General features: G+C 66.0%; 3 protein-coding genes across 4 annotated transcripts; 2 read left to right on the top strand and 1 right to left on the bottom strand.

The window, feature by feature from the left end:
* Nucleotides 1-325: 325 nt before the first annotated feature.
* Nucleotides 326-3059, top strand: IFI30 (IFI30 lysosomal thiol reductase). Its single transcript, XM_074565625.1, has 7 exons — nt 326-729; nt 1491-1670; nt 1750-1824; nt 1914-2009; nt 2098-2250; nt 2339-2407; nt 2925-3059. Exons 1-7 carry the CDS (start codon nt 601-603, stop codon nt 2997-2999), a joined length of 777 nt encoding a protein of 258 aa, XP_074421726.1. The 5' UTR covers nt 326-600; the 3' UTR covers nt 3000-3059.
* Nucleotides 3060-3237: 178 nt separating this feature from the next.
* Nucleotides 3238-7852, top strand: MPV17L2 (MPV17 mitochondrial inner membrane protein like 2). 2 transcript variants are annotated; one of them, XM_074565627.1, is made up of 6 exons: nt 3238-3285; nt 4750-4955; nt 5199-5369; nt 5869-5945; nt 6035-6163; nt 6258-7852. In XM_074565627.1, exons 2-6 carry the CDS (start codon nt 4781-4783, stop codon nt 6321-6323), a joined length of 618 nt encoding a protein of 205 aa, XP_074421728.1. In that variant the 5' UTR covers nt 3238-3285; nt 4750-4780; the 3' UTR covers nt 6324-7852. The 2 variants fall into 2 exon arrangements, with proteins under 2 accessions (XP_074421728.1, XP_074421729.1); XM_074565628.1 differs by having other exon boundaries at nt 3272-3285; nt 4780-4955; nt 6258-7629.
* A 502-nt stretch (nt 7853-8354) lies between these two features.
* Nucleotides 8355-11532, bottom strand: RAB3A (RAB3A, member RAS oncogene family). The gene is made up of 5 exons (XM_074565626.1): nt 11440-11532; nt 9965-10192; nt 9638-9756; nt 9387-9511; nt 8355-8888 (listed from the first exon to the last, which is right to left on the bottom strand). Exons 2-5 carry the CDS (start codon nt 10190-10192, stop codon nt 8698-8700), a joined length of 663 nt encoding a protein of 220 aa, XP_074421727.1. The 5' UTR covers nt 11440-11532; the 3' UTR covers nt 8355-8697.
* Nucleotides 11533-13495: the final 1963 nt, after the last annotated feature.

The following is a 13495-nucleotide window of genomic DNA, read 5'->3' as shown; positions in this document are numbered from 1 at the left end:
ACGCTGCTCCCTGGGGTGTCTCAGGGCTGGGGCAGGCGGGGGCCACCCTGGGCTCACCCACCGGGCACGCAAGGAGGCGGCAGCCGAGCCCAAAGGGGCGAGAAACAGCCGGAAAGGGCAGCTCTAAACAGTGGGGAAGTACAAGGTTCCCCCCCCACGGCACCAGAAATGAGCCCGAGGGGGTATTCTGGGCAGCACCCCCAGCCTGGGGTGTTTTGGCACCTGCACCCAGCCCAGGGTGTGCTTGGCAGACTGCGGCGGGGGTCCGGCACGGAGCCACCCCCCTGCCTGCGCGGGAGACGCCGAGCGTGGGCTGCTCGGGGTTGGGTTTCTGTCGCCGACAGGTCGCAACCTGCAGGGAAGCGGCAGCCGCTGGCGGGGCTGGGACGAGGGACCGTGACCCCCCCAAAGCCCCAGTGGGGGGCTGTGGCCGAGAACACGGGGTGGCTGGAGCCGGATGGCCCCGCGTGAGTCAGCAGCGCCGGCGTCACATGAGGAGGACGGTTGAGCGGGGCAGGAAGGCCGTGCGGAGGCGGGCGCAGCCAGCCTTTAAAAGTCGTCGCGGGGACAGGCTCGCCTCCACGCCACCCCACCGTCCCCATGGCCCCCACGCTGCCGCTGGCTCTCCTGCTGGCCCTGCTGGCCCCGGGGCTCGGGGTGGCTGTCCCCGGCTGTGACTACCCGGCCCACCTCTGGTGCAGCTCCTGGGAGATCGCCGTCGCCTGCCAGGTCAGAGCCGCCGGTGCCAGGGCTGCCCCGGCTGCCCGCCCGCGATGGCAGCCCACGCCAGGCACAGCCACCCGGCACGCGGGGACGCGTCCCGCCGACAGAGCAGGCGCGGGGCTGGGTGCCTGCCCGGCGAGCGGGGCTTGGGGCGTGCGGGGATGGCGTTGGGGCATCGCCCAGCCACGGTCCCCAGTGCCAGTGCTGGCGCTGAGCATCCCCGTGGCACAGGCTGGCACGCCGCAGGGATGCTCAGAGCCCCTGTGCCGTGCTGGCACTGTGGCACTGCCCGGCATCCCCGGGAAAATGCCAGGCTACAGCCGGACCCCAACCCCGCTCCTTCCCCGGGCGCTGCTGGAACTTCTGCTTTTTCAGCATAAAACAGCTTTTCTGCTTATGCCACCCTGAACATCCCTGGACGGCGACACTGCTGCGACGGTGGCTCCGGCAGCGCCCTGCGAGCCCCGCGGGGCTGCAGCCACCACTCGGTGGTGGGTGCTGGGCTGTACCCACACACAAGCGCATCCCGGCCCCGCCGGATATTTTTTCCCCAAAAAATATTTTGCAGAAGTTACCTTGGAAAGCCCCGGCGCTGCATTACAGGGGATCCTGCGGCTGCAGGAGGCCCCCAGCCGCTCTCACTTCCCTCCCAGCCCTTCACACCCTTCTCCCCGGGGACTTTGCCCCATCCCCTGCAAATATGGGGGGGGGGGGGGGTGGGTGCAGCTGTACCCCCCTCCCATACCCCAAAACCTTCCCGCACGCAGGCGGAGAGCCGCTGCGCCAACCTCTCGCGCCCGGCGGCCGCCCCTGTGGAGCTGAGCCTGTTCTACGAGAGCCTGTGCCCGGCGTGCCGCTGGTTCCTGGTCCAGCAGCTCTTCACCGCCTGGCTGCTGCTGCCCAGCGAGGCCCTCACCATCACCCTGGTGCCCTACGGCAACGCCGAGGTAGGAACCGGCTCGACCTGGTGCCGCGGGCACTGCACCCCGGCACCCCCGGCCCCGCTCAGACCGGTTGGTCCCGCAGGAGAGGAACGTCAGCGGGAAGTGGCAATTCCAGTGCCAGCACGGCCCGGAGGAGTGTTTGGGCAACATGATCGAGGTGACGGCGATGGTGACAGTCCTCGTCCCCACGGTGCTGGCACGGGATGGGGGTCCGGCGGCCCCTCACTGCCCGCCCTGTCCCCCCAGACCTGCCTGATGCACGAGGCCAAGAACTTCAGCACCTACTTCCCCGTCATCTTCTGCCTGGAGTCGGGCAGCTCCGTCACCAAGAACCTGGAGGCCGTATGTCCCCTTCCCTGTCCCCCAACACTGCGGGGATGTCCCGGTCCCCCTGACCTCCCCGTGTGTCCCCCCCCGCTGTCCCCGGCAGTGCCTGCAGGTCTACGCCCCGCAGCTGGACGGGGGCCGCATCGCCGCCTGCGTGCAGGGGGACACGGGGGCTGAGCTGATGCACCGCAACGCCCAGCTGACGCAGGCGCTGGACCCCCCGCACCAATACGTGCCCTGGATCCTCATCAACGGGGTACGGCGGGGCCCGGGGGGGGAAACCAGGGAGGCCGGGGCGCTGCAGGGACCCCCCCCCTGAATGGCCCCATCTCTCCCCCCCACAGAAGCACACGGACGAGCTGGAGGCGGAGGCCCAGGCCTCACTGGTGGGGCTGATCTGCCGCCTCTACCAGGTGGGAGGGGGGGCCCAGGGGGGTGGGGGGACACGTCCCCATCCAGAGGGGCACTGCTGTGCCCCCCCCAGTTCCCCTGTGCCCCCCAGTTATCCATGCGGAGCTCCCCCGTTCCCCCCGCTGTACCCGCCCAGTTCCCCCTGTGCCCCCACCCCGTTATCCATGCTGTGCCCCCCTAGTTCTGCTGTGCCCCCCAGTTATCCATGCTGTGATCCCCAGCTGCCCCAGTTAGCCTTGCTGTACCCCCCCCAGTTCCCCTGTGCCCCGTTACCCATGCTGTGCTCACCAGTTCCCCCAGTTAGCACTGTCGTACCCCCCCAGTTCCCCTGTGCCCCCCAGTTCCCCCTGCTGTAGCCCCCCCACAGCCCCCCAGTCCCCCCACTTCCCCCTGCTCTGCGCCCCACTGTCCCCCAGTTCCCCCAGCTGTACCCCGCAGTTCTCCCAATTCCCCCAGTTTGCCCTGCTGCTCCCCAGTTCCCCCAGTTCCCCCCGGGCTCTACCGGCCGCTCTCCGGCAGGGGGAGAAGCCCGAAGCCTGCGGGGGGTCGCGGGTCCCGAAGGCCCCGAAGGCCCCGGCCGGCTGCCGGCGCTGAGGGACGGCGCGGGAACAGGAGCGGGCGGCAATAAAAGGACGATTTTGTGGAAAACCAAAAGGCTTCGGACTGTTGCGGGGGAGAGGGGGGAGCGGGGAGGGGGCGGCCGGGCCCTGGGGCGCCGGGCCTGGGCTGCTCCCGGCCCCGCCGGCACGGGGCTGCCTCGGTAGGTGTCATGGCGGCCGCCTGTGCCGCGGTAGGTGTCATGGCGGACGCCGGAAGCGGAAGATGCCCCGTCACGTGACGCACCGCTGCTTGCGCGTGCCGGTGGCGGAAGCGCGCGGCGGTGAGGGGGGGGCGGTGAGGGGGGGCGGTTGTGTGGGGATGGGGGGAACTGGGAGCGACTGGGGAGACTGGGGAGGGCCCAGTGCGGGAAATGGGGAGCACAGCAGGGGGAACTGGGGCAACTGGGGGGGTACAGCAGGGCTAACTGGGGGAACTGGGGGGCACGGCATGGATAACGGGAGCACAGGGGAACTGGGTGGGTGCAGCAGTGCTAACTGGGGGAACTGGGAGGGGTATAGCAGTGTTAACTGGGAGAACTGGGGGGGTACAGCAGTTGTTGACTGGGGGAAGGGGGGGCCGCAGCATGGAGAACTGGGGGGTCCAGCAGTGCTAACTGGGGGGCACAGGGGAACTGGGGAGTGCAGCAATGCTGACTGAGGGGGCACAGCAGTGCTAACTGGGGTAACTGGGGGGGCCACAGCATGGATAACTGGGGGGGTACAGCAGTGCTAACTGGGGGAAGTGGGGGGGCCACAGCATGGATAACTGGGGGGGCACAGCAGTGCTAACTGGGGGAAGTGGGGGGGCCACAGCATGGATAACTGGGGGGGCACAGCAGTGCTAACTGGGGGAAGTGGGGGGGCCACAGCATGGATAACTGGGGGGTCCAGCAGTGCTAACTGGGGGGCACAGGGGAACTGGGGAGTGCAGCAATGCTGACTGAGGGGGCACAGCAGTGCTAACTGGGGTAACTGGGGGGGCCACAGCATGGATAACTGGGGGGGTACAGCAGTGCTAACTGGGGGAAGTGGGGGGGCCACAGCATGGATAACTGGGGGGGCACAGCAGTGCTAACTGGGGTAACTGGGGGGGCCACAGCATGGATAACTGGGGGGGTACAGCAGTGTTAACTGGGGTAACTGGGGGGCCACAGCATGGATAACTGGGGGGGCACAGCAGTGCTAACTGGGGGAAGTGGGGGGGCCACAGCATGGATAACTGGGGGGGTACAGCAGTGCTAACTGGGGGAAGTGGGGGGGCCACAGCATGGATAACTGGGGGGGCACAGCAGTGCTAACTGGGGTAACTGGGGGGGCCACAGCATGGATAACTGGGGGGGTACAGCAGTGTTAACTGGGGTAACTGGGGGGGGCCACAGCATGGATAACTGGGGGGGCACAGCAGTGCTAACTGGGGTAACTGGGGGGGCCACAGCATGGATAACTGGGGGGGCACAGCAGTGTTAACTGGGGTAACTGGGGGGGCCACAGCATGGATAACTGGGGGTTACAGCAGTGTTAACGGGGGGGCACAGGGGGTAATGGGGGCCCAGGGGAACTGGGGGGGTACAGCAGTGCTAACGGGAGGGCAGAGGGGAATGGGGGGGGTACAGCAGTGCTAACCAGGGCAACGGGGTGGCACAGGGGGGAACTGTGGGGCACAGGGCTAACTGGGGGGCACAGGGTGATGGGGGAGAACTGTGTGTGTGTGGGGGGGTGCCCCTCCCCACTGACCCTGCTGGCAGGGGGGTTGGGGGGGGTGTCTGTGCCCGCAGGATGCTGGCGCGGGGCCGGCGGCTGCTGCGCTGCTGGAAGCCGCTCTTCACCGGCCGCCTGCTCCTGCTGACCAACACGGTGAGCTGCGGCACGCTGCTGGCCACCGGCGACCTGCTGCAGCAGGCCTGGCACCGCCGACGCCACCCCGACGCCGAGGCCCAGGTGGCCCGCACAGGTGACAGCCCCGGGGAGGGGGGACACACACACGAACCAGGGTAGGGGTTGCGGGACAGCCTGACGCGTTAATTCATGCTCGTTATCACGGCGGGGGGAAATTAGGGTCCGGCTCCACGCGAAGCCACGTTCCCTTTGTGCCGTCCCCGGAGCCGGATCCGCTTTCGGTGGGGGGGAACGGCACCGAGGGAAGGGGTGACATCAATAATGCATGGGTGGCGGCGGCGGCGGTGTTGTGTTGCAGGTCGCATGTTCGCCGTGGGCTGCAGCATGGGCCCGCTGATGCACTACTGGTACCTCTGGCTGGACGCTGCCTTCCCGGCGCGGGGCGTGCGGGGGCTCAAAACCGTCCTGAAGAAGGTCCTCATCGATCAGCTGGTGGCGTCGCCCGCCCTGGGCGTATGGTACTTCCTCGGTACGTGGTGGCACCCGCCTTGGGTCAACGTCGCTGAGGACTGAGCATGGCCCACGCCGACGGTGACGTGTTCCCGGGGCTCCCTCCCTCCCGCCTCTGCCGGCGCTGCCCTTCCCTCCCGTGGTGCGTGTGTGTGGAGGGGGGGGTTGGCATTTTTCGGTGTCTGGCACAGCCGAGACGGCCATTCTCATCCACTCTCCCCAGCGTGGAGCCTCGTGTGGAAGTCTACAGAGGAGTTTTTCTCTAATAAAATGCAAAAAAAAAAAAAAATTAAAAATCTGCTTTTGCAGGGATTTCCTGATGATGGGAAATAAATTCTTGATAGTTTTTGTCCTCATGCGCTTAAATAAGAGGCAATTTCGCTTGGCTTCATCATGTTTTACCTAGTGCGACAGACCACTGTCTGCTTCACTGCCTGTTAGGCTTTTATTTGTAGTGATTTCCTGCACGTACCATAAACCTGCCTTATCCAACCCCTGATGTCCGTCTGTCCCCGCAGGCATGGGCACGCTGGAGGGCCAGTCTCTAGAGGAGAGCTGGGAGGAGCTGAAGGAGAAATTTTGGGAATTTTACAAGGTAAATACACCCTGCCGAGCTCCCATTCCCTCCCGCAGTGGGGACGGGGCTCCGGCGGGGAATGCCTGCCTGCTCTTTGCTCTCCGCAGGCTGACTGGTGCGTCTGGCCGGCGGCTCAGCTCGTGAATTTCCTCTTCGTCCCACCCAAGTACCGGGTGGTTTATGTCAACGTCATCACGCTGGGCTGGGACACCTACCTCTCCTACCTCAAGCACCGGGTGAGCGCCGGCACCGTGGTGCCGCATGGCCGTGCCTCGCCGCCGCGGCCAGCTGGGCGAGCGCCGAACGTGCCCCATTTCTCTCCTTTCGTAGCCTGGCAGCCCCCCGAGCGCCGAGCGCAACTCGCCACGGGAGACCCGGCGCGGTGTCGGGGTGTGAAGGGGAAACTGCAGCGTTTTTCGGAGGCTCCTGCCCGCCGCGAGTGGTTTTCTGGGCATCGCCGCGGCCGCAGCTCAATCCACCCAACGCAACGGCCGGGGACCACTGCGGCTCGCCGCAGCCTGGGCGGATCTGGCTAACTCATCTACTGATTCAGCGATGGGTTTGGGTATTTATAACGAATCTCCTGTCGCAGGCGCGCCTGTAAAGCTGATTATTGGGTTTTTTTGTATTCTTCCACAGAGCCCACGCTGCCGCAGCCACGCTTCGCCTTCAGCGCCCCGGGAAAGGCCCCCAGCGCTCTCCCCTCTGCTGCAGACAGATTTTTTTTTTTCCCCTTTTCCAGGGCAAGGCTGGCTCCTCGCTCCCCTCCAACACCCTCCGCTGCTTTTTCCTTGCAGAGCCAGCCCGTCGGATCCCTGCCGTGCCCCTGCTTCGGCTGCCGGGCGGAGGGATGCCGCTCCTCACCCTCTCCCTGCTCCTTCTTTATCTGGGAGCTGCAGGGAGAAGCCGCTCGGCTCCTTTTCACTCCACCTTGCACCCACCTCCCCGGTGCCGCGCGTGGGCTCTGCTGGGCTGGGCTGCAGCCACCCAATTTTTATAAAAATAGGGGTGTGATCACGGCCGCCTGCTCGCCGCCGGCTGCCACAGCGGCAGAGCCCGCACGGAGGCGGTTGGGGGTTTTTAAGGCAAAGTTTTTGCAGGATTCGGGCCGTAGAATCCCCCTCCTCCCAGCCCTGGGCAAGCTGGACACTCACTCCAGAACCTGCCAACTTATTTATTTCCAGCATCAATGAAAGCTGCCTGAATGTGATTTTTTTTTAAATTTTTTTTTTTTCCCTTTTTTCTAAAGCTGTGCCTTACTTGCAGCTCTGTCCTCGTCCCTCCTGCCACACCCCCCCCATGGTGGGACCATCCCCCCCACCGCAGCACGCCAGGCTACGGCAGGAGCCATTCGGTGAACGCTAATTAAGAAATGAGATCATTTTCTTGCTCCTTTCTGGCAACAACCTCGCCGGCGCAGGGCCGAGGTTATCGCCCCTGAGAGAGGAACCATCCTGCTGCCCCCCCCCCCCCCCCCCCGCCACCTGCAACGACCCCCAGGGACCAGTGATCAGCATTGATTTATTTCTTCACAACATTTCTTTTAATACAGTGATTTTTAGGAAATTGTACTCTTTTTGACACTTTTGACATTTGTACAGTACAGTGTAACTCTTCCATAAGTAAACTTCACAAAAAATAGGAAAGGGGAAGAAGGGGGGGGGGGGGCAGGGAAGGTGGTACCGGGGTCTGGAGGGGGGGGGAGGAAATCTGTAAAATAAAGACACAGCGCTCCAAGAAAAAATAAATAGAGGGCACCAAGACCTGCGGGTCTGCCGTCGCTAGGGGAACAGCCACGGATTCACAGTCTCCACAGAAGCACGGTAACGACAGGAGCACGCCAGGAGCCCAGCGCCCTGCAGCAAATTAGCAATGCTCCCCCCCAGCCCCCGCAAAATAAAAAAAAAAAAAAAAAAAAAAAAAAATCCAACCCAAAAACGGGGGCTAATTTGCTACAGCTTGCTCGGCTGACCTCGCTCATGGACTTAAGTCTTTTAAACCTGTAAATAGTAGAATTTTTTTTTTTTTTTTTTTTTAAAAGTGATATTCACAAGCAAGGTTACCACACTGGGGGGGGGAAAAAAATATAATAATAATAATAATAATAATAAATGCACCACCACGGCCACAGCACAGCAGGTCACGCACACAGCGTCACTTCCTACGCCTATTTACAAGGAGTTTGTCTTATGTACAAGGAGGAAGACAGCGGGAGCATAAATTAGCATCTATTTATACAAATAAACAAGATTTAGGAAATATCCATCCACGGAAGGGCCGGGGGGGGGGGGGGAAGCCAGGCACAAAGAGCCCCCGGGAGCTCTTTGGGCAGGCGGGACCGCCGCCGGGCTGGGGAGGGGGACGGGGGGGTCCCAGCGGGGACACGAGGTTTTGAGGTCCCCGTTTTAAGGGTTGGGGGCTGGGGGGGGTTGGGGGGGGGAAGATGGGGGCGATGGGAGCCGGCGGGGGCGAGCAGACAAGAGAAAAATGGTATTTCTCGGAGAGCGAGGCCCGTGGAGCGACTAAAAGCAGAACAGGGGGAGTTTTCTACCAGCCCAGGCTTAAAAATAAATTAAGGGCGGGGGGGGGGGCGCACAGCCTAACTGAATGAGGGGGGGTTGCTCCTAGAGGGGCCGCAGCCCTTTCGGAGGTCTCAGCAGCAAAAGCCCCCGCGGGACCCCCAGGAAGGGGGGCTCGGGGAGGTGGGGGGGGGGTGCACTGATTGGTTTTTGGGGGGGTTTGAAGGGGGGGGGGGGGGGGGGGGCTGGCCCTAGCAGGCACAGTCCTGGTGGGGGGGGGCCTGCTGGTCCGTGAGCTGGGGGCCCTGCTTGGCGCCGGTGACGGCCGGGTCGGCCGTGTCCAGCGACTCCGACATCTTCTCGCAGATGATGTCCACCAGCCGCTCGAAGGTCTGCTTCACGTTGATGTTGTCCTTGGCGCTGGCCTCGAAAAACTCAAAACCTGCGGGGGGGCGGCGCCGGGACACACACACACACACACACACACACACACACACACACACACAAAAAAGTGTCATGGGGGCCACAACGCGACAGACGACGTCAGGGCTGCAAACCCCCACCCCTGCATCCAGCCGCTGCCCAACATCGGAAACCTTCCGCAGCGCCTCCTCCCCTCGTTAAATATTAATGGCAGGGCTGCGTGTGCCGCACATCCAGACCCCCCCGGGGCTGCCGCCGGCCCCGGCCTCCCCCCCCCCCCCGCCCAGGGACACCCTGTTTTCCCCAGCCGGCACCTCTCGGCGGGTTTATGGGGCTCTAACAGAAACCGCCATCCCATCCCGGCGCCCGCGGCTTAATTACACCTTATTTTTTTCGTTAGGCGACAAGTCACCGCTGCTGCTGACGCAGAAGCGTTACAGCGGGGGAATTAAGCCCCTAATTATATTATTTGTGGGAAGATGGTTGCGTGTCCTCCCCCCCCCACCCCCCAACTCACCCAGGTGCTCGGCGAGCTGGCGGCCCTTCTCGGAGGAGACGACGCGCTCGTCCTCCATGTCACACTTGTTCCCCACCAGCAGGACCTGGGCGTTGTCCCAGGAGTAGGTCTTGATCTGGGTGGACCTTCGGGGAGGACAAGGAGGGACATCACGCGGGGGGGACAGAGCACGGCGGTGGGGGGGATGCCTTGGAAAGGGGGGAACACGGTTCGAGGCGGGGCGGTCCCCAAAGCCCCGCCTGGGCGCTCACCAGTCCTGCACGGCGTTGAAGGACTCCTCGTTGGTGATGTCGTACATCAGGATGAAGCCCATGGCGCCGCGGTAGTAGGCGGTGGTGATGGTGCGGTACCGCTCCTGGCCGGCCGTGTCCTGGGTGGGGGGAGAGCGGCACGTCACCCCCGCGGACGCGGGGACACCGGCGGCTCGTAGGGTCCGGGGGACAGACCCCCAGGGACACGTCCCTCCCCACCAGCATCACCCCCAGCATCGCCCCCGGCAAACGCCGGAGCAGCCCCACACCAACCATCCCACCCCCGTGCCGGCGCGGGGGCCACGGGGACACCGCAGGGGGTCTCACCCAGATCTGCAGCTTGATGCGTTTGTCGTTCCGGTAGATGGTCTTGACCTTGAAGTCGATGCCAACGGTGCTGACGAAGGCGGGTGTGAAGGAGTCGTCGGCGTACCGGAAGAGGAAGGAGGTTTTCCCCACGCTGCTGTTGCCGATGATCAGGATCTTGAACATGTAGTCGAAGTTCTGGTCCGAGGATTCCTTCTGCCCATAGCGGGAGTCGGTAGCCGACGCCATCTGCCAGGCGGAGGAGAGGCCGTGACGGAGACAGTCGTGAACTCACGCGGTGCCGGGCCCTGGTTGGCACCGGTGACACGGTCCGCAGCCGTTTCCCACCGTCAAACCATGGTTAAATCACGGTTAAACCATATTTCGTTCTGGGGAGGGCGAGGCGTGCTGCCACCCGCCGGGTCACTCGGCCCTGAAGGGCTCTGCCAGGCCGGGTCCTGTCACCCCCCGCGGGGACCCCAAGAAGGCACCCACAGCAGACATGGGGTACGCGGCCCCCCGCCACGTTTGCCGTCACCCAGGGTGGGGTCCGTGACCCCCTGACGGGGAGGGCCGCTGGCGGCCGGGGCGCTGCAGCCGCTCCTGCGTCTCCCCTGCAAAATGGCACCTGCAGCGGTGGCACCGCGCGCCCTGCCCAGCCCCGTGCGGTGGGGGGGGGGTCCTGTGGGGGGGTGGTGGTTGGTGCTGGGGGGGTGATGCCGGGCTGGGGTGTGCAGAGGTGGGTGCTCACCCGGGGATGCCGGGGTGCAGGGTGGGTGCAGGGTGCTGCTGGGGGGGTGTGGGGTGCTGCTGGGGGGGGGATGCTGGGCAGTGGGTGCTGCTGGGGGGGTTGCATGCCGGGGGGGCGATGCAGGGCGTTGCGGGTGTGGGGGGGAAGCTGGGCAGTGGGTGCTGCCGGGGGGGGGGGGGGGGGGGGGCGCAGGGTGCTCTTGGCGGGGGGGGTCAGGTTGCTGCTGGGGGTCCGCGCAAGGCGCTGCGGGGGTTGGGGGGGTGGGTTTCAAGGTGATGTGGGTACAGGGTGATGCTGGGGGGTGCAGGGTGCTCGGGGGGGGTACAGGGTGATGCCGGGGGTGCGCAGGGTGCTGCGGGGCGGGGGGGGGGGGGGGGGGGGGGGCGCAATGCAGGTCACTGCCGGGGGGGGGGGGCGGTTCAGCCCCTGCCCCTCCCGCAGGCCGGAGCCCGCCGCACCCCGCCGGTGCCCGGTGCACCGAGAGAAACCCACCACCCCCCTCCGCAGCAGCGGGGACCGCGTCCCCCCCGCGCTGCATCCATCCCCCCCCTCCCCGGCTCCAGCCGCCATCCCCGCCAGCGGCCGTGCCCCCCGCCCGCAGCCCCGCCCGCCCCTCCCTGCCCCCGGGGCCGGTGCGCGGGGGGGAGCACCGGGGAGGGGAAGGGGGGACACCGGGGGAGGGAGGGAAGGGGGGGCCCGAGGCGGGTGGGGGGGGTGGGGGGGGGGGGCGGGGGCGCGCGCTCACCTCCAGCCCGCGCTCGCGCCACCGCCTCCTCCTGCAGCAACTGCAGCAGCGGCACGCGCCGCCCCGCCGGCTGCAGAGCCCGGATGACGTCGCCGCGGGGGGGGGGGGGGGGGCGGGAGGCGGGAGGGGGAAGAGGGGTGGGAGGGCGGGGCGAGGTATGTAAATGAGCGCTGACGTTAGCGGCCTGGCCCCGGAGGGGAGCGCTGATTGGCCGGCAGCGCGCTGTGATGGACAGGCGGCGGGTGCCGCGCCGGGCGGGGCGGGGCGGGGGGACACACCCCCTCCCTTCGCGGTGGTGGGCGCCGCTCCCCCCTCCCGCAGCGCGCAGTGGTTCGGCCCGGCGGCGGCTGGGGGCCGGGGGCTGAACCATCCCCCCCGCGGGCGGGGGGCGCGGGGCGGACCATTCCCGTTCTCGGGGGGGAGCGGCCATCGCCGCTGAAGGGGTGGGCGAGCCCTGACAGCCCCCCCTGGCACGACATGACACCCTATCGCGACGGCCAGCGCGGCCCGCCGCCCCCCTCAGGCCTGCGGATACGGGCAGCCTTACCCCATCCCCTGACAGGGGCACCTGGCGTTGAGGTGAGGCCCAGTGTGCCCAGTGCTCCCAGTGCCACCAGTGCTCCCAGTGTGCCCAGTGCTCCCAGTGCCACCAGTGCTCCCAGTGTGCCCAGTGCTCTCAGTGCCCTCCCAGTGCTCCCAGTGCCCGCAGTACCTCCAGTACCCCCAGTTCTCCCAGTGCTCTCAGTGACCCCAGTGCTCCCAGTACCTCCCAGTGCCCCCCCAGTGCCCCAGTTGCCCCCAGTGCCCGGCCCAGCTGGGGTTGGGGGAGCGCAGGTGGGCAGCCATGTCCTGCCCAGGCCCCTGCGTCCTCCCTCGCCCTGAGGCACTCGGTGGGGATTAGGGGGAGGCAGCATATGGCGGCCCCGTGGGGGGGTGGCGGGGGCCCAGCTGGGGGCTCTGCAGGTCCCAGGGCAGCCACGTTCCCCTGCCCGGCCTGTCTCTGCGTTGCCCGAAGCCCGCAGCCGCCATGGGTGCTGCCCCCCCCCCCCCCTCCTTGGTGCATGGACGTCGCATCCCCTTGGCCAAGCACGGGACGAAAGGGGCTTTTTCAGCCAGTTCATAGAACCATGGAATCACGGAATGCTTTGGGTGGGAAGGGACCTTAAAGCCCACCCAGTGCCGCCCCCTGCCCTGGGCAGGGACACCTCCCACCAGCCCAGGCTGCTCCAAGCCCCGGCCAACCTGGCCTTGAACCCCTCCAGGGATGGGGCAGCCACAGCTTCTCTGGGCAACCTGGGCCAGGGGCTCACCACCCTCACAGCAAACAATTTCTTCCCAATATTTCACCTCAATCTCCCCTCTTCCAGTGTAAAACCCTTCCCCTTCATCCCATGGCTCCCCTCCCTGATCCAGAGTTCATCTCCATCCTTCGTGAAGCCCCTTTAGGGACTGGAAGGGGCTGGAAGGTCGCCCCAGAGCGTTCTCTTCTCCAGGCTGAACCCCCCCAGCTCTCTCAGCCTGTCCCCGCAGCAGAGGGGCTCCAGCCCTCCCAGCATCTCCGTGTCTCCCCAGCCCCGTTCACCCAGCCCCAGCTCGGCGGGGAGCCCAGAGCCAGATCAGGAGGACATTGCAGGGAGCTCTGGGATGACGGAGCCTCCTCTGGTCCCCATCCATCGGGAGAGACGGGGCGGGGGGGATGCTGAGCACCCGCCGGCGAGGCAGGGATGGCACCGAGCCACCCAGTGGCCCGTGCGGCACCTGGCACTCCCAGCCAAGCCCTGGAAACCGGCTGGGCTGGGAAAGGAGTATCCGGCTGCTGTGTCCCCGCTGCCGACGGGAGAGGACGGTGGGCGAGAGCCGGCGGGGCCCCATGTGCCAGGGCAGTGCCTTGGGTGGGGACGTGTTTGCCGACATAAATCACCGTTGGGAGCAATGCGGAAGAGCCAGGGAACGGGCCCCGCACCGCGCCAAGCCGGCGATTAAATATTTACCTTAGCCGGCTGTGTTTGCCGGTGATGGATCGGCGTTTCCAGGGAGGAGCTCGCTTTTGTTCAAA

This window comes from Larus michahellis, chromosome 23, assembly GCF_964199755.1.
Source record: "Larus michahellis chromosome 23, bLarMic1.1, whole genome shotgun sequence".
NCBI lineage: Eukaryota > Metazoa > Chordata > Aves > Charadriiformes > Laridae > Larus > Larus michahellis.
This window is presented reverse-complemented; position numbering and strand designations above follow the sequence as displayed.